This window comes from Pan paniscus, chromosome 17, assembly GCF_029289425.2.
Source record: "Pan paniscus chromosome 17, NHGRI_mPanPan1-v2.0_pri, whole genome shotgun sequence".
NCBI lineage: Eukaryota > Metazoa > Chordata > Mammalia > Primates > Hominidae > Pan > Pan paniscus.
The window spans coordinates 64,008,435-64,031,277 of NC_073266.2; the positions used below are offsets into that span (position 1 = coordinate 64,008,435).

At 40.6% G+C, this 22,843-nt stretch overlaps 1 protein-coding gene across 3 annotated transcripts in view; it reads right to left on the reverse strand.

Annotated features, from left to right (window-relative positions):
* LOXHD1 (lipoxygenase homology PLAT domains 1) overlaps positions 1-22,843 on the reverse strand; it is a 181,154-nt gene that overhangs the window by 110,329 nt on the left and 47,982 nt on the right. For 2 of the 3 annotated variants that reach the window (XM_008955622.4, XM_055102498.2), the window contains exons 7-12: positions 17,672-17,795; positions 14,783-15,033; positions 7,918-8,053; positions 7,187-7,347; positions 6,085-6,171; positions 5,520-5,655 (exon numbers count right to left, since the gene is read on the reverse strand). In XM_008955622.4, coding sequence (XP_008953870.3) covers positions 5,520-5,655; positions 6,085-6,171; positions 7,187-7,347; positions 7,918-8,053; positions 14,783-15,033; positions 17,672-17,795 — 895 coding nt within the window. Of the gene's footprint in view, positions 1-5,519; positions 5,656-6,084; positions 6,172-7,186; positions 7,348-7,917; positions 8,054-14,782; positions 15,103-17,671; positions 17,796-22,843 lie in introns of those variants that run through there. The other variant, XM_063597263.1, reaches the window with a different exon arrangement.

Sequence of the window (22,843 nt, forward strand, 5' to 3'; positions counted from 1 at the left end):
TGTTGCCCAGGCTGGAGTGCAATGGTGTGATCTCCGCTCACTGCAATCTCCGCCTCCCGGGTTCAAGCAATTCTCTTGCCTCAGCCTCCCGAGTAACTGGGATTACAGGTACCTGCGACCATGCCTGGCTAATTTTTTTGTATTTTTAGTACAGATGGGGTTTCACCATGTAGGCCAAGCTGGTCTCGAACTCCTGACCTCAGATGATCTACCCATCTTGGACTCCCAAAGTGCTTGGATTACAGGCATGAGCCACTGCGTCCCGCCATAGCTGTTGTTTTTAAAAATGGACATGATTCATTGATAGTCCATCTAAAATGAAGACAAAGTATACCTGGAATGAGACAAATCACCAAGAAGTTGAATTCAGTGTACAAATTATTTTTTCAGTAATATGACCATTTTATTTGGAGATATGCAGACAGCTGAAAAATTAATTTGACCATGAAACATATGAGTACACAAAGATAGAGTGTCTGTGGCAAAAGCACTTGTTAGAAGAACAGGCAAAGAACGACTGATTGTACATAGAGGCCTGCCTTGAGCAAAGCTGGTATAGGTAGGCACTTAAACCATGAGTTAAGATTGAGGAGAAATCTCCTGCCTACCAATATTGTCTCCTCATAGGGCCACAGCACCTGAAATTTAACCATCATTGTCTTCTCTAATCAACTCGTTTAAAATTCAAATACTAAATGCTTTCAATCTTCAGCCTTTGTATAAATGAAGTTGGTTCTTTTGTGTGAAGCTCTCAATGGTCCAATGTATCAACAGTGAGAGGAAAGAACAGCTGAGGACTGAAGGTGGAAACATGACACAGCAGGGAAGGAAAGCTCTCAACACCAGCCTGGCTTCACTCTTAATTATGATGAAGGCCAGTTCTGCTTTTTTAGCTGTAACTTCCAGGCAATTCCCAGAAGCAAAATGATAAGGGAATTTAGAAATCCTTTTGCCTTGGAATTCCCATCCCTTTGGTTCTGAGCTCTGAGGTCCCTTTGGTTGGAAGTTCTCAAGGGTCTTGATTCTCTCTAGGAGCCCCTCTGAAACATCCCAGCCATGGATGTCCCGAGCTCCTTCCTGGCAAGAAGTCTGTGGACAATTTAAAATAGTTATATTGTTAGATACCAGTAGTGAAAGACTTTAAAGAGATGGGTAAGTACAGAGCCTCTTTACTTTAATTTTAAAATTACAGCTCTGATTAATAAGAAGCTACAATTTTCTGCACTTGAGTCCAGTGGCCTCTTGCCCACTCATCAGTGGTGTGTAATCACTTCTCTTGGAAGTACAGTGGAGAACACGGATCTCATTTATTTTACTGTCATGTAGCTCCTGAGGGACAGCCAAGGTGGAAATAAATTGTGAGCTGGCATGTGTATTGTCCATATCTCCCAGTCTGTGCTAATCAGAACGATCACTCTCAAAAGCCTCTTGGCTCTCAGACATGGCATTAATTGCTTATTTGGCTGGCCCTTAATTTGTAAGTAAACCAGAGACACACAACTTCAAACTCAGAGAAATTATTTTAAATTGGTATTTACTCATTTTACGTGAGTCTAAGACTCTCCTCTTAAGGGATTTCCAGGACGTCTTTACACATTATACATTTCACACTGGTACCAGCTGGGAAAACGAAGCATTGTCACCAGCTCTATTTATTGTTAGAAAACATTCCAACCAGAAAAGGAGATATGAGTACTTGTAGAGGTGAGTGAGGACATAGGGGTGTTCCAAGCATAAGATAAATGTTTGTGGGCCATAAAGAGCAGTTGAGAGAAAGAAATTCAAGTTTGTTTGGGCTCTGAAATATAGCCAGGGACCCCCAGAAGACATCAAACTGCCTTATAGCCACAACAGACAGCCCTTCAATCCATACTATCCATATCCATACTATCACCAGAATTATTTTTCTCCTTGAAATGATTTTTTAATAGCATCACAGAAGACAACAAAAAAACACCAGCTAGGATAGCCCCACAATTGTACACTGTTAAAAATGTGTACGAGCACATTTTATACATGTAACCTGCAGAGATGCTCTTCCTTGCCATCTCCTCCACCTCCTGACATGGTCTCTCCTTGTCTGTCAAATCCCTCCACATAGAAGACCTAGCTCAAATGTCACTTCATCTGCAAAGTTTGTCCCAGCTTTCTGGACAGGAAGCTTATCTCACCACTGTGTTTCCACAGCATTCACACTTCAAGACCTGCCAGTTCCACCTTCAAAATATTTCTTAAATTTATCTTCTCCTTTCTGGTGTCCTCTCTCTGTCCGATTTCAGAACCTCTTTTCCTCCCCACTGGAGGTCTGATTGTAGGTTTGTCTCTCCGTTCCATCCTCCACCCATCCACGTCAGCCCCTGACAGACCAGGAAAAATGTGGGGAGGAAGAAGTGACAGGAGGTCAAGGGTGAGGTGAAGTGTACCAAGGTCACAAAAGTGCTGGGAGGGCAGGGGCTTGAGTCAGAGGGTTGGGCATGGGTTCAAAGAAGGGGAAGCTTCATGGGATGATCCCAAATTAAGTGGCAGGGAAGGGCTGGCTAAGTGGGGTGGGCATGGACCAACAAAGTGGGTGAGTGTTGGAGGCTGAAAGAATGAGGGTCGTGATCAACTCAGTATACCACTGGAGGCTATATGAGGAAACAGCAAACTGTTCTCATGAATGCAGGTTGTTGGCAAACTGACAAAGTGTGTCTGCTACCCAGAAGGAATGCTGAGGGCAGTCACGCCCCAGGAGCAGTGTTTCTTGTGATTAGGTACATCTGAAGCCTGTTAGCAATAATGCGAACCTGTGATCAATCCATCAGCTGACCAATTGTTACCTCCTCCTCCCTGCTCTTTCTACCCAATAAATACAAAGGGCTGTGAAAGGTCAAGGCCCTTGCTTGACAGAAGCAAGGAGCCCCCTGGCCCCTTCTTTAAAACAGATTCTTTTGTTTTCATTTCTTGTCCGTCCCCCTTCGTTCAGTCCTGTAGTACCCATCACAGGTGAGCACCAGGATGCAGGTGAGTGGACACTGAAAGAAGTAGACAAAGGCTCTTAAGGCTTAGTATGCATACAAATTACTTGGCATGCTTGACAAAATGCATATTACCAGGAATAGCCCTCAAAGACTCTAATCAGCATAGCTGGTGGTGGGCCTAGGAATCTGTATTTCAATAAACACTTCAGGTAGTTTTGATATAGATGGGCCCTTGACTGTACTTTAGGAGATGTTGTCTGTTATAAGCTGAATTGTGCCCATACCCCCAAATTTATATACTGAAGTCCTAACTCCCCAATAACTCAGAATGTATTTGTAGACAGGGCCTTTAAAGGAGTAAAGTAAAAGGAGGTCATATGGTTGGGGCCTAATCCCTCCTCAGTTGATGAGGAGGGAAAATAAGGTTCTTAGGGGAAAGTCATGCTTCACTCAAGGCAAAGAGGGAGTGGAAGTAAAGAACATTCTGGACATTACAAATTAAAATAGATTTCTCTCTAGAAAACCTTATCAAAATGGCAATCCACAGGTTGCTTTAAAAATTTAACTAAACAAAAAAGTTTTCACCAACAAGACTAGGGGAAGGCGACAAGTTTAGAGAACAACACAATTTTGGAAGCTGGAGAGCAGCTAGAAAAGTGGCAAATGCATTAACACAGTGGTTCTCAAAGTGTGGTTCCCCAACAGCAGCATAGATATTACCTGTAAATTTGTTAGGCAAGTAGATCCTTGAGTCCCACTCCAGACTAACTGAATTAGAAACTCTGCAAGTGGAGCCCAGCAATCTGTGTTTTAACAAGCCCTCCTGGGGATAATGCATGCTGAGGTTTGAGAATTGCTGACTTAGCAGACCGGAAAGGATTGATCAGAGCTGTCAGTCACAAAATTCAAGAAGGAATCCTACCAAAAGGCTCAAGAGTGACAGTCCAGATAATGAAGAAATAGAGACCGAGAATCTAAAATCGTGAGAGTTAGTTAGAAGGGTTTCAAAAGCAGTTACGGCCCAAGACTTCTCCCCAGTTCTTTATACCTGCAGGCTCAATTCTGGCGCACAAAGTGGACAGATCAGGTAAGAACAGGTGTATTTCTGCCTTGGTGGACTACATATCAGGTTAGTGCAAAAGTAATTGCAATTTTTGCCATTACCTTTAATATTATATTAAGTCCCAATTTTGGGAATGGGTTATATGTTATCATATTTAGATAGATGATTGCCTTGTTCCCGAGGCAGTTATTACCGAATGCAAAAAGGCAGGGTGATGATTTGGTATAGCCACTGAACCAGGAAGCAAGAGACCTTATTCTAGATTTAACTCTGTCTCTAACTAACTGTGTAACCATGGCAAGAACGTCCTCAGCTCCTTATCTGCATCAGGCTATTTTAAGGGCCTTTGCACACAAATATTCTACAGTCATATATTTCATTAAGAATGAAGAAAAACCATAAAATAAAAGAAACGTGATGCTAATTACAAGCATTGCATAATTAAACTAACAGAATGATCTCTTTTTAGATACTTGCTGTTTGAGGTTTCTATGTTTATGAGTATTTAACTCTGATCAAACTGTTTCAACAAATATATACAGAACTTCTACTGGGTGTGCAAATGCAGTGTTTATAAATATCACACAATCACCTGTGAAATGAGATTACGGAGATATTTAGAAGGGCTACTGGAACTATGGGTGACATTGTTTTTATATATTTTTACCTTTTTGTAATGTTGCAATACTATTTTCCTGCTTAAAATTTAAGGACTGCCACAAGGATAGCAAATGGGTTATCTTAAGTGCCATTTCTGATCAATTGTTAATGTCTGTTTGGAATTCTTTATTGAGGGCTACAAAGCTCATTTCAGACTCATGGGAGAGAATGTTTTGATCACTTAGTAATGTCTGTCATGTGAAAAGGACAGGGCATGTGCTCTGTATTTACCAGTACCGTGCTTCTATAACCTAGAGGCAAAATGACTTCTTCCCTTTGGCTATTTGAATGTGGCTCCTGGATTCCACATTTAAAGCTTAGTCCTTCTCCTACTATCCTTAATTAGAGATAGAATACTTATTAGGTAGCAGCCAACTGGGGCTACAGGATCCCAGATCTAGCTTTTGGGGAACGTTTCATGCACAATTTGAGGGGAGCAAGAGGATATTTCCTTTCAAGGAGGCTCTGGAGAACTATTGCTCAGGGCAGATGCTTCTCATCCCCTCAGAGCCAACCTGAAGACCCATACATCTTCCCTCCCTCCCCACCACACCAATCATGGTAGAGCTCCGGCATCATGACTTGGAGATGGCTTTTCCAAGCCAATCTTGAGGCAGGGACCTTCCAAATCCACTCTGGCACTCTAAGGGGCCTGAAGATGCAAAGCAGACAAGACTCTCAGCTCATAGGTCAGGCCCATCGGGACACCAAGCAGGAGTTCCACTGCCTCCCAGGATGGAGAGCCCAACAAGACTCTCAGCTCATAGGCCAGGCCCATTGGGATACCAAGCAGGAGTTCCACTGCCTCCCAGGATGGAGAGCCTGTCAGTACTTACTGCCCATGATCCTGTGCACTGTTGGGCCTTCTGCAGTCATTTCCCTCACTATCTCATTGTCATCCTCATTGGCATCCAGCCAGCGGTTGCAATTGAAGTTGTACTTGTCTTTGTTCAGAGTGTTCATCAGGGTCATCTGGAATGAAGTTCTGGGGTGAGCAAGTTGGTGCACCAGGGATGTTCACCGATGCCCTGCAGTCCCCATTCTGCTATCTCATTGCAGAGAAGCCAAGGCTATTTCCTGGAGATAATCCTTATGGCAGGCAGAGGGCCGGATTAGTATTTGTTCCTGGTTTCCTGGATACCCACACTTGCCTAGCAACCAGATGACTAGGGCAGAATGCAAGCCCCCCAAACACCTGAGCGTTTTCTTAATCTACTTCGGAAGTCTCTCCCCATTAGGAAGTCCCTGGGGCCTGTATCCAAATTCAGGTCTCACCATAACCCTTTTCAGTCCCTATTCACAATAAATACAGAGGCAAATTTATGTGACAGGGTCATTGAAAAGGGACCATCCTTGTTCCTTTCCCAACAACCTCCCAAACCCCAAGATGGTGCATCTCACCCTTTCTAAATGCCATCCAGAACCAGAACTCCTTTTATCATGCCATACTCGAATCTTATAAAACCTGCCGAGATCCGGGAGCTCAATCTACGGTGAGAAATAAAAACATTTGAGTGGGCATAACTGAAGAAATGTGTTTATTCTCATAGCTGACCCACTCTCAGGAGGGTACCTGCTTTGGGCTCTTTCTTCAGCAGTGAGGATGGGTTTGCTTCAATCAAGCCACCCTCACATATTTTATCTTCTCATGACCCTTGTAACCAGGAGCACGTGAGGGCAAGACAGCCACAGAGGGCAAGGGTTCAGTCTGGGCCAGTGAAACTGAACAAAAATAACGGCCCCACAGTGGGATTCAGACTAAAGAAGATCCTCCAAGCAATAAACTTCCAGTAACAAAATCTACAGGGCAGCCCTGCAAATTAGCACAGGCCCACAGCCCCAGGACTCTACTGGGCAGTGAAACAGACAAAAAGATCAATAAGCAGTCATGCCCTTTCTCTAGGGGCGCATAGTCTAGCAGAAAAGATAAATATATAAAGAGCAATGAACTGAGTGGTGTAACAGAGGTACCAATGGGGTGCTGAGAGGAGAGCCTCAAATTACAAATTATTCCTACCTAAAGGTTGAAATAGCACTTCCATTGGGGGAAAAAATCTTTGCTCTAGTTTTATGCATAATGGAAAGTTTTAAAGCTGAATTTTAAAAAAAGTTCTAAAATTCATACTTTTGATTAAATTTGATCCTTACTCTCTAAATCAGTCCATATTGGGCAGTCTGACACTAAGTGTTCTCAGGGTCTCTGTTCTGCAATGATTCCCCAACTCCTGGATAGTTTAAGCCATTCCATACTAACTTCTTTGCCCAGCCTTGGTTCTGGACTGTTTGATTCAGATGAATGGGCCAGATCGAAATTGTACCCCATTCAATACATTGCTTACAAATCATCAAATTTGTCTCCCTTTGCAGGGACCTAAAATCTCCATTGTACCTTTTTGTCTTCAAACTTGGTCCAAAACCTGGCTTAGAGAACCAGAATCCCCAGGACGAATGCCCTACATCCCTTCCTCCTTTCTCCCTCCCATCCATCACAATCCTCTCCTACCCTAAACTTCTCGATTATGCCGGGTTTGAACCACTTGTTGTTGGGATTCAGGAGAATCTCATCTGTCCGCCCCTTCTGCCCATAAATCTGGATGAAGATGGGAGAGTTGGTACCAGCTTTCTTTAGGTCGGTTGTCCAGACCCACAGGGACCAAGGGAATTCTGTAAGACAGATCAAGTTGCACCATAAACTTCAGGAAGTGAAGAGATTTTCATATTACCATAGGGAAGAAGGAAAAATCCAAAATGATCAGGACTGAAGGGCGGGGTATACACAGGTGTGTCCCACTCTCAGAAACCCATTATAGCCAAATTTAGAAAGCTAAGGATTCCTTACTATTAAAAATAAGGTGCTATAATGTTCTTTTTAATGGCTAAAGTGTATTCGTATGTTTTAAATCGGGGAACGAGTTGACTCCACCCACCCTATGTCCAGTACTTTCAGAGTGCACTGTAGTGAACGATTCAGGTTAACACCTAGCCCATCACAGCAGCTTATTCCATTTGGTGGCACTGGAGTCAGCCTTGGTGCCAGGGCTGTGACTCTATATGGCCTGTACTTTGGAGAGTGGAGCTGCTTGGCGGGGTTGGGGGAGCTTTTTCCTTCCTTTCTAGAGGAGACTTGAGAAGCAGGAGTGGACTGCCCTCATAGCTTTTGCCTAGTGGTCTGACATTCTGGCCTTTGCTGACCTTGGCTGAGAGGCCTCCAGGTTCTGGGTCTCTCTCACTTACTTTTCAGCCGTTTCTTCCTGAGAGACACCATCTCATAGAGCTGCCTCTCAATCAACCCATCCGCTTTCTTCTCATCCAGCCAGTTGCTACAAGGGAAGGTCTGCTGGATACCAGTGAAGGGGCACAGAATCACCACCTGGGGAGAGTGGAGCACAGTGTCTCCGGCATTGAGTCTCCAGTAGGGACCTCTTCGTGATGTTCAGCAGGCTCCCAGCCCCACATTTAGAGACATCTGTATTAGGACTCTCAAGGAATGGCACCTTTTCTGTTGCCTATCTCATTAAATCTTAAATCAAGAAATGCAACCTCCAAGGAGTCTTCCAAAGTAGGTATCACCCATCTTCCAATTAGCTATTCAAATCTCAAACTTTTCCTCTATACACAACACTCTCTTTGAATACCATATTTCTTTAAGCACATCATAAGTTCTCAGTTAATCTGAACCAAATGAACTAGACTACTAGGTTAATTCCCTATAATTATCTTGTAGGAAAAAGGTAAGTCCCATGCAAGCTAATTAATATCTGGAATGTAATATAAAAACCAACTTCTCTCTTTTAGGCTTGATCCTCATTCAACCTTCTCTCTTATACCATCTCTATCTCTACCCAGTTCTGAACCCATGGATTTTGAACACTCACATTATAAATGTTGAAAGGATTTCTCCTGGCACACTACAGAATCCTCTATCAGCAAAGAAATTTTGACTCTCACATTACTGGTTTCTAAGCTTTACTTTCTTAACTTGAAAACTAATCTTTTCAACTTGAAAACTAATCTGACCCTCCCATCAGTCAAGGTTTTGACCAACCATTGTCTTACTGGGTATTTGTTGTCTACTGTTCATAGTGACAAAAATTGACTGTAACTTCCTTAACTTGAATTCTTGCCCTTAGATATTCCCAGGTAATACTCACCTCATACTCACTATTGACCATTGTGATGAACCTTAACTTATAAGAAGCACCAGATGAAGGATGCTAAGAGATGGTGGGAGGGGAGTATGTACCCCTTCAAACTTCCAGAGAAATGCTCCTCCCTAGAGATAAATGATGGCTCAGGACCACAGGCAGTAGCCCCCTCAAACATTTAGCCCTCTGACACAAATATACTGGCAATTAATATAGTTCACCCCACCTGCATTCAATAGATAGGAAACCTGAGGTCTAGAAAGGAGAATAAAGTGCCCAAGTTAGCACCTTTAGTTAGTGGCAGAACAAGGAATATAAGTATTCCTGACACTAATTGTCAGTTTGGGATCTTTTCTACTCATCAGGAAGAACCTCAGAATTTCTATTTATGGCTGAGGTTCACTGGGATCCATTGTTGCACTCCATTTTTTATGCTGAAGATTCCGTGTGACCACATATTTAGAAGTGGACCTATACATAGGCAAAGTTGGAGAGCATCCTCGACAAGTTGAGGGCACAGGAGGGTATAATCACCAACAATTTATTTACAAGTCTTTCTTTCCTCTCAACAAATCCTGCAGATGTTTCCTCATTTACTCTTGAATTGTTCTCTCATTGTTAACTGTGTATTGGTTAGTTTTGTTTTTTTAAGAAGTAGTAAAATCCTAAAAGTCTGAGGTTGTGTGTTTTCTCACCCCATGGGTCCCCTGAACATAGTTCTAAACATATAGTAAGCGCTTAAAAATTTATGATAAAAGTTCTGATTCTAGAAGGTTAAAGGTTAGGTAAGCAACAAAATATAGTATTGTTACTAGAGCTTGTGGTTTTTATCTCAGGATTTTGTTTGTTTTATTGTTTTGTTAAATATAACTATCCTGAGGTTATCATATTCTGTTATTTAAAAACTATTTTGTCATTATCTTTAAAAATAATTTAGTGTAATTCATATATTAAAAATGTTTGCTTCTGGACTAGGTAGTCCAGAACTAGGTAGCCTGAAAAGCCTCTCATCACCACAAAATAGCCATATGTTACATAAACCACAGGAAGTATCACTTTACATACATTGCTGAGCTGCCAAGGGGTTACAGAGAAGCCATAAGAACCAGCAAAATTCAGAGTAAGCAGAAACCCAGAGAGTGGGCAAATGTGAATGCTAAAGTTGGTGCTACCCTGAAGCAAAAGACAATCTCAGGCACTCAGAGACCAGGAAACTAATAGCCACTTGAGGATGCAGGAAACTAGGCCATGGGCTTTACAAAATGGAGATTCCAAACTGGAAACACTGAATAAGCAGAAATATTTGAAGGACTGCTCCTTTAGACAAAAGGTAGACAGGGAAAAATCTGCAAAGAGAAGCCTACCTTTTTTGTCTTTGCTCCAGACAGAAAATAATAATAGTTTTACCTAAGAAATAGTTACCATAAGCTTGGTCATAGTCAGAACAAATAGTAATAAATGCACATGTAGACATATTGAGGAGAAGCAGGAGAATACCAAAAACAAGATCTTAAGAGCATCTGGATAGAAAAAACAGATAGTGGCAATTAGACGAACAGAAGCCAGAAGATATTGGGGAGGAAAACTCAAATATAGAATTCTGTACCGTAAAATAATTTTTCAAGAATGACAGTGATATAAAACACATTTTTCAAATGAACAAAATCAGAGTTTACCAACAATAGACCTTTATCAAAGAAACTTCTAAAGGGTATCTTCAGGAAGAAGAAAATTGACACCAGAAATAAGGTCTTAGATGCAAGAAGAAGTGACAAGCAAACAAACTGGGAAACTTGTAGGTAAATCTGAACAAGCAACTCTATAAAACAATGATATCTAATGTGTATGTTTTAAAATAGTTTAAAATGGAGCTAAAATACTAGGCAAAAAAATAGCATGCAGAACTATTACTATTAGAGATTTCTAAGGTCCTTGCATTTGCCAAAAAAGAGTAAAGATATCAATTACATTTAGGGTTTCCCATATTAAGTATGTACAGTAAAATCACTATAAAAGGAAAAAATAGGGAAAAGCAGTCAACCCAAAATAATTTTAAAAGAAGAAAAAAGAAACAGTAAAAGCAGAACAGATATATCAGTAATTACAATAAATATAAGCAGACTAAATTTGCCAGTTCAGAGATAAATAGTATCAGATTGGATAATGATAAAGATTGAACTCGCTAGGAGGCTATAATAATTCTGTGCTTAGTAACATAGCCTCAAACTATATAAAGCAAAAATTGTTCTACAATAAGAAATATCTACCACCTTAGTGGTATATATTTCAATAGTGGTACACGCACACACACACACACACACACACACACCCCTACCTGTACAATTTTGCAGGAGACTGAAACCAAACATTTGGGAAACATCACTGCAATTTTATACAGTCTCTTTTAGGAAAGGACATACTTCTCATTTCACTCTAAAATCATAACCAATCGACAACTGTACAAGAAAGGAATAAGGGGCCAATGCTACTCATGAACATAGAAAAATTCTTTTTTTTTTTTTTTTTTGAGATGGAGTCTCGCTCTGTTGCCCAGGCTGGAGCGCAGTGGCGCAATCTCAGCGCACTGCAAGCTCCACCTCCAGGGTTCATGCTGTTCTCCTGCCTCAGCTTCCCAAGTAGCTGAGACAGGCGCCCGCCGCCACACCTGGCTAATTTTTTGCATTTTTTTTTTTTAGTAGAGATGGGGTTTCACCATATTAGCCAGGCTGGTCTTGATCTCCTGACCTCGTGATCTGCCCGCCTCGGCCTCCGAAAGTGCTGGGATTACAAGCTTGAGCCACTGCGCCCGGCCAGAAAAAATTCTATATTAAATGTTAATAACTCTAAAAACATGTAAAACAATCTATTATCACCAAGTTTGACTTATAAAAAAGCAGTTAGTTTGCCATTTGAAAATGCACTCATATTAGTGCACCAACTTAATGAATAAAAGAGAAAGACCATACAACTATCTCATTAAGTGTAGAAAAGCATTAGATAAAATTCAACACCAATTCATCATAAAAACTCCTTACAATATAAAAGTAGAAGGGAATTTTACAAATCTAATCTAAGAATGTCTACCATAAACTTGCAAAAAAATCAACCAAATAAAATATTAGAAGCAGCTCCTTTAATATCAGAAACAAAATAAAGATATCTACTATTAATCCTACTACTCAGCATTGTACTGTAGGTCTTAGGCCATGTGGTCAAATAAACAAAAAAGAAGAAAGAACTATAAGCTTTGAAAATTTAAAAAAAAACTGTTATCATTTACAATTTGACTTCCTACAGAAAAAAAACAAAGAATTATTGAGACATTATCAGAATTAACAATAGAGTTTAGCAAAATGGCCGTATGTAAACTAAATGTCCAGAAAATACTTCTATTTCTATATCAGCAACAAATTGTTAGAAAATATAATTTTTAAAGAGGTACCACTTATAATAGTAACAAAAATTATAAGGTCTCTTAAACATATCTAACAGACATGCAATTTCTTTATCACAAAATATAAAACTATATTGAAAACTATTAAAGAAGACATAAATTTTAAGAAGTATACCATATCCATAGATAGGGAAAGTCAATATAGTAAAGATGTCAGTTCTTTCAAACGAATCTATAGGTCCAAATGAATTCTGTTCAACACTGTTCTTCATGGGATTTGGCAAAATAAATAAATAAAGATTTCTTTGGAAGGGTAAATGGTTATGAATAGTCAAAACATTCTTGAGGAAGAATAACAAGGTAAACAAATTTCCCTAGCAGATACTAAGACAGTATAAATGTAAAAATGAAGACAGTGAGTGTTATATTAGTGCAGAAATAAACTAAATAAATGGAACAGACTAGAAAACTCAGTGGCAAAGCCATGCGTTTTGTGAATTTTATGTGTGATAGAAAAGTCTTTTCAGAACAGTGGGAAAAGAATTACTATTTAGTAAATCAGTGCTTCCAAAACTTTCTTAATGATAAGAATTATCTAAACCACTTGCTAAATATCCAGATTACCTGGAAATTCTGACTCATTAGGTCTGAATTAGAGCCTAGGAATCTATTTTTATCAAGAATTCCAGGTGATTCTTAACCTTGGTCAAGTTTTAAAAGCCCTTCAATAAATGTTGCTGGAACATTTGCATATCTCCATGGAAAAAAATAAAATTGAATTTCTCCCTCACAAAATTCAATTCCTAGTATTTTAAAAATATAAATGGAAAAATTAAAACAACAATTTTTAGGAAAGGATATAGGAGAATGTCTTCATAGCTCTGAGATAAGTGGATTTCTTTCATTAATACCAAATGCATTAGTCATAAAGGAAAAGATTGATAAACTAGATACTTTTAAATTAAATCTCTTACTCAAAGAACATCACAAACTATGAGAAAATATTTGAACATATATTATCAACAAAGAATTAATATCCAGATTAAATTTTAAAACTCCTAAAAATAAATCCAAAGATAGATTGGTCAATAGGAAAATCAGTAAAAGACATGAACAGACATTTTACATAAAAAGAAACATGAATGGCCAATAAAAAAATAAAAACACATTCAACCTTGGTAGTAATCATAAAAATAAGAATTAAAACCACAACAGGATCATTTTACAACCTCCAAAATGGTGAAAATTAAAAATTCAGACAATATCAAGCATTTACAAGAATGTATAAAACAAAATATCTCTTACACATGGCTGACAGGAGAGTAAAATGGTGCAACTATTTTGGAAAACAACCTGGAATCCTTTGGAAATAATAGTTATCCTATAAAGCTGAAGATTCACTTACCCTGTGACCTAGCACTTTCATTCTGAGAAGCTCTTGCACACTTCTACAAAGATACATGTACAAGAACTTCATGGCAGGATTGCTCATAGTAGTAAAAATCAAGAAATCACTCCAAAATATCCATCGACAGAAGAATGGACAAATAAATTGTAACTCATTCGTACAATGGAATACTTTGCAGCAGGGAAGTGGATGAACTACAGCTTCTGTTACCATTTGGACAAATCTCTAAAACATAATGTTGAGTGAAAATTGACAGTTATGGCCAGGAGTGATGGCTCACTCCTATAATCCCAGCACTTTGGGAGGCCGAGGCAGGCAGATCACCTGAGGTCAGGAGTTCAAGTCCAGCCTGGCCAACATGGTGAAACCCCATCTCTACTAAAAATACAAAATTAGCCAGGCATGGTGGTGCATGCCTGTAATCCCAGCTACTTGGGAGGCTGAGGCAGGAGAATCACTTGAACCTGGGAGGTGGAGGTTGCAGTGAGCTGAGATCGTGCCATTGCACTCCGGCCTGGGTGACAGAAGTGAAACTCTGTCCAAAAAAAAAGGAAGGAAGGAAGGGAGGGAGGGAGGGACAAAAATTGCCAGTTACAAACAATACAAGCTTATACATAGATAAAATTCATAATAGTATGTGCCCTTTGAGGGAAAGAGGACTATATGACTGTGGAAGGACACAGAGGAGTTTAAAAGCATCACGAATGTTCTATTTCTCAAGCTGTGTGATAGACAAAATTGAGGTTTGCTTTTTAACATTCCTTATGTCTTACAGTTATTAATATATATTCTTTAAAGTATAAGTATTCCACAATACAAACATATACTTTAAAATACTTATTGATTGAAAGATTTATAAGCTGAGGTGAAACACTACACCAGGAATCAGGATAATCATAACCACCAACTGAGAGCCTCTGGGTAACCTGTCCTGCTTGGCCCTTGGACGCTTGCACAGAACAGCCCCTGTTCCTGACCACTTTTGAGGCAAGATAGACGGGCACGTAACCACCCAAAATGCCCAATGAAAGAGATTGCCCATGCACTCTGTAACTAGTTCAGAGAAGTAGCATTCAGGTTAAAGTTTGTACTTGCAAGTTAAAGAGGAGAGGGGTTGAATCAGGGAAGGCTGTCTCTGGGGGCATCCCTTACCTTCTCACAGAACCAGCCTCTGTTGACACCCACATTGCCATGCCCGATGGAGACCCGACTCAGGGGGCTAAGGAGGACAGCCAGCTCGATGTGGAAGATGTCCGTGCGGCCTCGGTCAAACACGCCGCTCTCCAGGAAGATTTTCCCACTGTTCTTATTCCCTCTGGCCCCATACATGATCAAGTAGATTTTGGATTTGGTACCAGCCCCCCGGACATCCCCAGTGAAGACGGTGACAATATACGTAATAGCTGGTGTGGAAACAACAGGAAAGAGAGTGTTCAATGTGAGCTGCATCATAATATCCCACCCCCTCCTCCCCTTCCTGGTTACAACACCCCCAAAGCCCTCCTCCTCCACACATCCTCTTTCCCCATCATGTCCTACTCCTCCAGATGCCACCTAATGTCCCTCTCGACCTCATTTCATCTTTTCCAGAGTTTGTGTGTCCAATGCATCTGAGTTTGAGAATAAACCGCACATATTATTACAGGAAGCTGTCAGTGCTGATTAGAGGAAACTAACAAAGAGAAGGAGGAACTCGGGTTGGCTATGAATAGTACTTATTATTAATGATAATTACCATGCGTACATTATTAATAGCTGCCAGATGAATTCTGTTATGTCTAATCTAATTATAATAGTCAACTCCATTAATGGAGATTTATGTTCAGGGCTATCTGATTCATTTCGCTTGCTCTTTTGCTGATAACTTAAAAACATAACTTTTAATAGAGGACATTAATGTCCTCCTTTGCTGCCTGATGTGGTAGGGTGAGGAGGATTGAGGGAGAGAGAGAACATTGTTGGTTGGGCCATTTGAGGTTCTGGTCTATCAGGAGGCAATATGAGGACATGGAATTCTGAGGAAGAACTAGCAAAGGGAGATTAAACTCTGGGACTGGGCGAAGTAAAAGAAAATACCAAAGACAAACATTTGGACAGGCAATTCTACTAAGGACTGGCCTGGCCTAGATTTTTTTATTTTATTTATTTTTTATTTTTTTGAGACAGAGTCTCACTCTATCACCCAGGCTGGAATCTAGTGGTGTGATCTCAGTTCACTGCAACCTCTACTTCCCAGGCTCAAGCGATTCTCGTGTCTCAGCCTCCTGAGTGGCTGGGATTACAGACATGTGCCACCACACCTGGTTAATTTTTGTATTTTTAGTAGAGACAGGTTTTCACCATGTTGGCCAGACTGGTCTCGAACCCCTGGCCTCAAGTGATCCACCCCCCTCGGACTCCCAAAGTGCTGAGATTACAGGCATGAGACACCATGCCTGGCCTACATTCTGTAATTCTGTCCTGGGGTCTAAGGCGGTTGTCACTTTAAGCCTTGTTAATTCCCCTACCCATCCCTCACCCTACCATACCCCACACTCTTATCCCATAACCTCAGAGAAATAAAAATCCCAAATTTCTTTGAGTGATAATACATGCAACTACATGGGTGTATTATTCATTCTTAAACTTACATTTTCTTTTGTTCAGCATGTATTGAGTGCTTACTAGATTCCAGGCCTTTGGGAGTAAATAAATAAAAAGGAATGGTCATTGCTCTAGAAAAAAAAAATAGGTCTCGAGCTTTATTTCTCTAAGATGCATGGACAAATGGTGTTCCCACATCACATATACTTTCATCGTTTAGGATATAAGCAATGCCCAGCTGCTATCATTTCTGCTCTTCTTCTACCACTAGGAGACATATAATATTCACATATTCAGTATATATTAATTCAATTCGAGTATGTTTTTAAGTAAACTGCAAACTTTTCATCTGCAGATGACTTGTGCCACACCTCACAATGATCAGCCCGCAATGCTGAGGTTGAAAAGGACTGGAGCAGAGGAGCATTTAGTCTTCTGAACAGCAGCAATAAAGGTCTGCCAAGGAGCATGGAGCAAAAGAAGGGAGAAGTTACCCAGGCCAGAGAAGGTCAGGGAGGGCTCAGAGGAAGTGACTGGAAACAGGAATTCAAGAGGCATAAAGAAGAGAAAAGACTTTTCAGGATGAGGAGAAGGCAGGTTCCGAGGATAGAGAGAGAGAAAGAGCAAGGCAAGCAGGGAGTTGAGGGGAGAGGGAAGGCATGGGAACAAGATGGAGGGAAGAATGGAAGGTGTGAATGTGCAGTGGGAGAGAGGGTATGGGAAGACTCTGTGGGTAGGATGAATGGAGCCAAATTGGGGAGAAATGTGTACATTATACTACAGAACATGGATTTTCTCCCATGGTGAGTCATGGGAGTTCTGCTGCAGAGAACATTCTCAGATGTACACAATATCAACGTTGATTTTCTAGAACATGCATGACCATGACTGCCATGCTGGGAGTTGGAAGTTTTCTGTGGAATTCATACAGGTTAGGGCTTTAGGAAGCAGACCAAATCCTGAATCTATCACTTGCCAGCTGTGTGCCCTTGGACAAGGCTCTTCCATTGCCTCAGTTTCCTCATCTGTGTGATGGGAACAATAACAGTTCCTACTTTATAGGGTGGTTGTGAGGACTGAAGGACACCATGTAGGTCAGGTACCTACCTAGAAGGCCTGGCATATACTAAGCACTCAATATCAGGAAGAGTTCAGATCAATGTCCTGGGAAACATCCATGCTTGTCAGAAGTTCACATTCTGGCTTCATCCTATGGATACCTTCCTTTGCCCTGGGCAGTTAGTATCTGCTTAGCAGCATCCCCCAGGTCCTCTGGCAACAACAGAGCCCCAGGCTGCAACCCAGTGGGACAGAACAGTTTCAGGAGCAGGAGGAATGCTGTCTGCAGACCCAGCTGGCTCCTGTTTGATCACAGGCCTCCAGCCCCACAGATGCCAACACCGACCCTTAGGCAGAAAGTGAAATACTCAAAAGAGCCTCCCCTTTCTTCAAATCTACCTGTGGTCTCAGCTCCGCCCACTAAGATATCCCTTTGGATTTTGCCATCGTCTTCGTCCAAGGCCAGCCAGCGGTTAAGGGGGAAGTCATATTTTCTTTTGTTCCCAATATCTTCAATGACAATCTGGGAAGGAGAAGAGGGGACAAGGATGTAGATAAGTGTTGTTGAGGGTGCACCTGGAGATCTAATCCAATCTTCCAATCACTTGAGTCTACTTTAAGAATGTACTGATCTGTTTTGTGGCCCAAGGAAAGCTTATCACAAGGACACAACTGTGTCCAGGATACCTGGTAAAGCTCAGAATCATAGAGGGATGACTGGCGATTACCTTCTGACTTGAATTACTGAGCCACTGCTCCCTCCACTGCTGCAGATCATTTTTTAAATTGAAGCAAAAAAATTGGCAGCATGAGCCTTGTGAGACTGGTTACAAGAACTGGAAGCCTGGATTTGCAAACTGTGACAATACCATCACTGTCCTCACAGGCTGAAGGTTGGGATTCTGACCTTATTGGTGAGAAGCAGAGCCCAGGCAAGGGGAACTGCGAGCCCCACATCGGGCACAGTGAATCCTAGGATCTTGTGATCAGGCCAGAAAACATCAGCCACCAACAGTAAGGCTAATGGACTCTATGATGCCTCCCTCAGGGACTCCCATGCGAGCTAAGTTAGTGAGGCTGAGATAAGTGTGCCTTCTAGAATACACCAAAGAGCTGAGGGGCCCTCTCAAAATGTGCCCAGAAGATCCAACTGAAAACTCGCTCTAGGATAAGTAGAATTGTTAATAGCTAGAATGTGTCCTCCAGTCATAATACAATATGGGCAGAGGATAACCTTTTTACTGTCAACGTGTATCTCATAACATCATGTTATATACCTTAAATATACACAATAAAATTTATTTTAAAAATTCGATCACTTTAGAACAGGATTAAGATGATAAAATGCTACCAAGACCAATCAAGCATCTGGTAGCTTTGTAAAATATTGAAGACTATACTGTAAAAAACAAAAGCATTAGAACAAAAACACACTTTCATGGTTGTCTCTATATAAGTTCAAAGTGCACAACCCTCTGCTTTACATTATTCCTGCAGGAAATTCTGTCTCAAATGAATTTCAAAGTATCAAGATTTTGGCTGGGCGTGGTGGCTCACACCGTAATCCCAGCACTTTGGGAGGCCGAGGCGGGAGGATCACGAGGTCAGGAGATCAAGACCATCCTGGCTAACATAGTGAAACCCCATCTCTACTAAAAATACAAAAAAATTAGCCAGGCGTGGTGGCGGGCACCTATAGTCTCAGCTACTCAGGAGGCTGACGCAGGAGAATGGCGTGAACCCAGGAGGCAGAGCTTGCAATGAGCCGAGATCGTGCCACTGTACTCCAGTCTGGGCGATAGTGCAAGACTGCATCTCAAAAAAATAAAAATAAAAGAAATAAAAAGTATATAGATTTTTAGGAATGCATCTCTTGCATAAAATGCAACCAACTTGTATCAAAGACTCAGGAAATAGGAAAAAGAAAAGAAACCATCACATCAGGGCAGAGCTATACCAGGACAGTACCATCCAGGATCTGAGAACTGGACTAAGAGACTCCAATCAACCCTGGATGTGAGATGGGAGTTCGGTTATTACCCAACTGGAGCCAAGAATGAAAATAGAAGTGGGAGGAGGAAGAAGAGAGGAGGAGTAGGAAGATGGGAGATTTAATAAGCATATCCTATGTTTCAGGGGCAGCTTGACTATTGTCAGATACCAAGTCTGAATAAGACCCACCTCATTTGAGGTTGGGTAAAGGGAATACACCAACTTAAGACCTTGCAAATTCTTGAATCAAAGACAGAGAAGATCATTCTAAAGAATCAGAGGAGGGGCAGAACTCTGGAAAGAACCTAATATGGGACCCACCAAAAGAACTCACACCATTCAACTGATGTGCTTAAAAGAATATAAGCAGATTTAGTCTTTATGAAATCGGAGTAAATATCTTTAAAGACAGATAAGACTACAATGAAAAGGCAATCAGATGAGATTAAAAAATAACTAAGTTAAGTAAGAAAGGGAATCAAGAAAAATAAAACTATACAGCAGCAAATAGATCAAAGTTCTTAAAATTCTGCCTGTTCTTTCACCAACTCCTGAGAATTTACCATAAGAAATAATCACAGATGTGCATAAAGATAAGGCATGAAACGTTTGTCACAGCACTATTTATAGTATAATAGTATACTGTATATATATATACACACACACACACACACACAGGTTGAACATCCCTAATCTGAAAACCGGAATCCAAAATGCTCCAAAGTCCAAAACTTTTTGAGTGCTGACAACACACCAAAAGTGGAAAATTCCACACCAGACCCTATATGATGGGTTGCAGTCCAAACACAGTCAAAACTTTGCTTCATGTAAAAAATTATTGACTGATACTGTGTAGAATTACCTTCAGGGTACTTGCATAAGGTGTATATGAAACAAATAAATTTCATGTTTAGACTTGGGTCCCATCCCAAGATATCTCATTATGTATATGCAAATATTCCAAATTCAAAAAAACCTGAAATCTGAAACACTTCTGGTCCCAAGCATTTCCAATAGGGTATATTCAACCTGTATAGCATAATATACATTTTATATATTACATAATATACAGTATATAGCATAATTATGTCATATAATAATTTTGAGGAAAAAATAGGAACATTTGACCAAAGGAGATTGGTTTAATAAGTCATGGTAGATCTAAAACACTTATTTCCATCATTAAAAATTACACTGTAGCCAGGCGTGGTGGCTCACACCTGTAAACACAGCACTTTCAGAGGTCGAAGCGGCCATATCACCTAAGGTCAGGAGTTCGAGACCAGCCTGGTTGACATGGTGAAACCCTGCCTCTACTAAAACTACAAAAATTAGCCAGGTATGGTGGCGGGCACCTGTAATCCCAGCTACTTGGGAGGCTGAGGCAGGAGAAGAATCGCTTGAACCCGGGAGGCAGAGATTGCAGTGAGCCAAGATTATGCCACTGCACTCCAGCCTCAGCGACAGAGTGACATTCTGTCTCAAAAAAAATATATATATATATAGTAAAATAGCCATGTCATTCTATTTAAATAACATGGGGATATATGCATGCTATATTTAAAAATGAAAACAAGTTTGTAAAATATTGTATTCATTATGACACCATATATATATATGGTGTCATATATATATACACATATATGTGCATATATACAGGTACATATACATACATATATACATATATGTACATATATACGTATATACGTATGTATATGTACATATATACATATATATGGTGTCATAATGAATATATATACACATATATATGGGTGATAATATGATACATATATAGGTGATAAGTGATATATATATTAATTAATAGAAAAATGACTAGAAGATATTCATCCAAATATTAACTGGTTATGTTTGGGTGGTAAAATTATGAGTGGTTTTTTTTGTTGTTTACTTGTATTTTCTAAATGTTTTATGATGAACATGTATTAGTTTTATAAGAAAAAATAATTAAAAGAAATACATTCAGAATTGAAATATACATTGACAGGAGAAAGAAGTGGAACTCAGTGTGGAACAGCAAATCAATGATGTGGTGGGAATTTGACAAGTTCTCAAGGAATGCAAAAAAGTAGAGATGACAGGAGTAAAGGGGAAGCTGCCGGTTTTGGAAGGTAGAGAATGGAAATCCAATAGATGGGCAATTGGCTGTCCTGAGAAAGAGACCAGAACAAATGCCACCCGAGCAAGAATCTAACATACAATAAGAAATCTCTTTTCTGACCTATAAATAAATTAATTACAAATAAATGAATAAACAAATAGCCTGCCCATCAGATAGAAAACACATACTATGTTTCAGAGAAATTAAAAACAAACACGGAAGGAAGGAGGGAAGGAAGGAAGGAAAGAAGGAAGGAAGGAAGGAAGGAAGGAAGGAAGGAAGGAAGGAAAGAAGGAAGGAAGGAAGGAAGGAAGGAAGGAAGGGCAGGCAAAGACCCTACTCCTAGATGCTGTCTGGCAAGACTTTTGAATTAATATAAAGAAAAACATCTGCAAGCATCTGGCAGGAAAAAAAAATTAGGTTACCCGGAAAGAAACGAAAAGTCTACTTGGCCTCAATATCAAATTTCAGAAGTTAACGGAATACAATCCACAAAGTTTTAAAGGAAAAAAGTGTTTTCACCCATAGATTTCACACCTTGCCAAGCTGCCCTTTGAGGGTAAGACAACAAAGAAACACATCTTGGCATATGAACCTGCCTCCTTGGGGAACCTTCCTAAGAGCACAACGCACCCATGTGACCAAGAAGGAACCTGAGTTCAAGAGGGTGAAACCGTTCACCCTTTAAAGCTCCGTCCACTAAACCTTGTGTTTTTACTCTGCTGTCTTTCTTTTCAGAATGAAGAAAGTGGACTTCAAGGTACCTGTTCTGTGCCCTGCCCTGGCTGAGGTCATAAAATGCACAGGCCTCCTCTCCCCCCTTTGCCCAGCTAAGCAGAAAACCACCTGAAAACACACTTCTGCTGGTGTATTGGCTATTTGGATTCTGGACTCACACCCTATTTCTTCTCCAATCCAAGCAGCAGTTCCACTTAGCCTCCTGGTACCCTCCAGGCTTGCTGCTCTTAGGACCAGGCAAGCCCTTCCTTTCCAAAGGAATTTGGGCATTTCTTCCTTTGTTGATTCAATGCCCAGTCCCATGCCAAGAGCTAGGGAGGTGCCCTCAAGGAACTTTCAGACTAATTATGAAAAGAGGTGTGGCCATCACTAGGATGTTCACTCAACACCCTTTCCAATCACCTTCTTCCTAGTCCACTTCTATTCTACAGGCTGAAAGCTAACTGCCCAATTTCCCAGTTTTCACTGCAGCTAGGGTGTCCACATAATACATATTTGGCCAGTGAAATGTAGCCAGAAGTTCCAAGGAGGGCTCTGCTTTTTTCAAAATAAGGCATGATTTGCCAGAAAACAGTCTTTATGCCCCTTGTCAAAGTCTTTATCCCCGTTTTCTCTCCCCCTCTTTCTGTCTGGAACATAGATAAGATGCCTAGAGATTCAGTAGCTATCATGTGCTCATGAGGCAACAAATTGGAGGATGAAAGTCCCAGTGCTGGCGATGG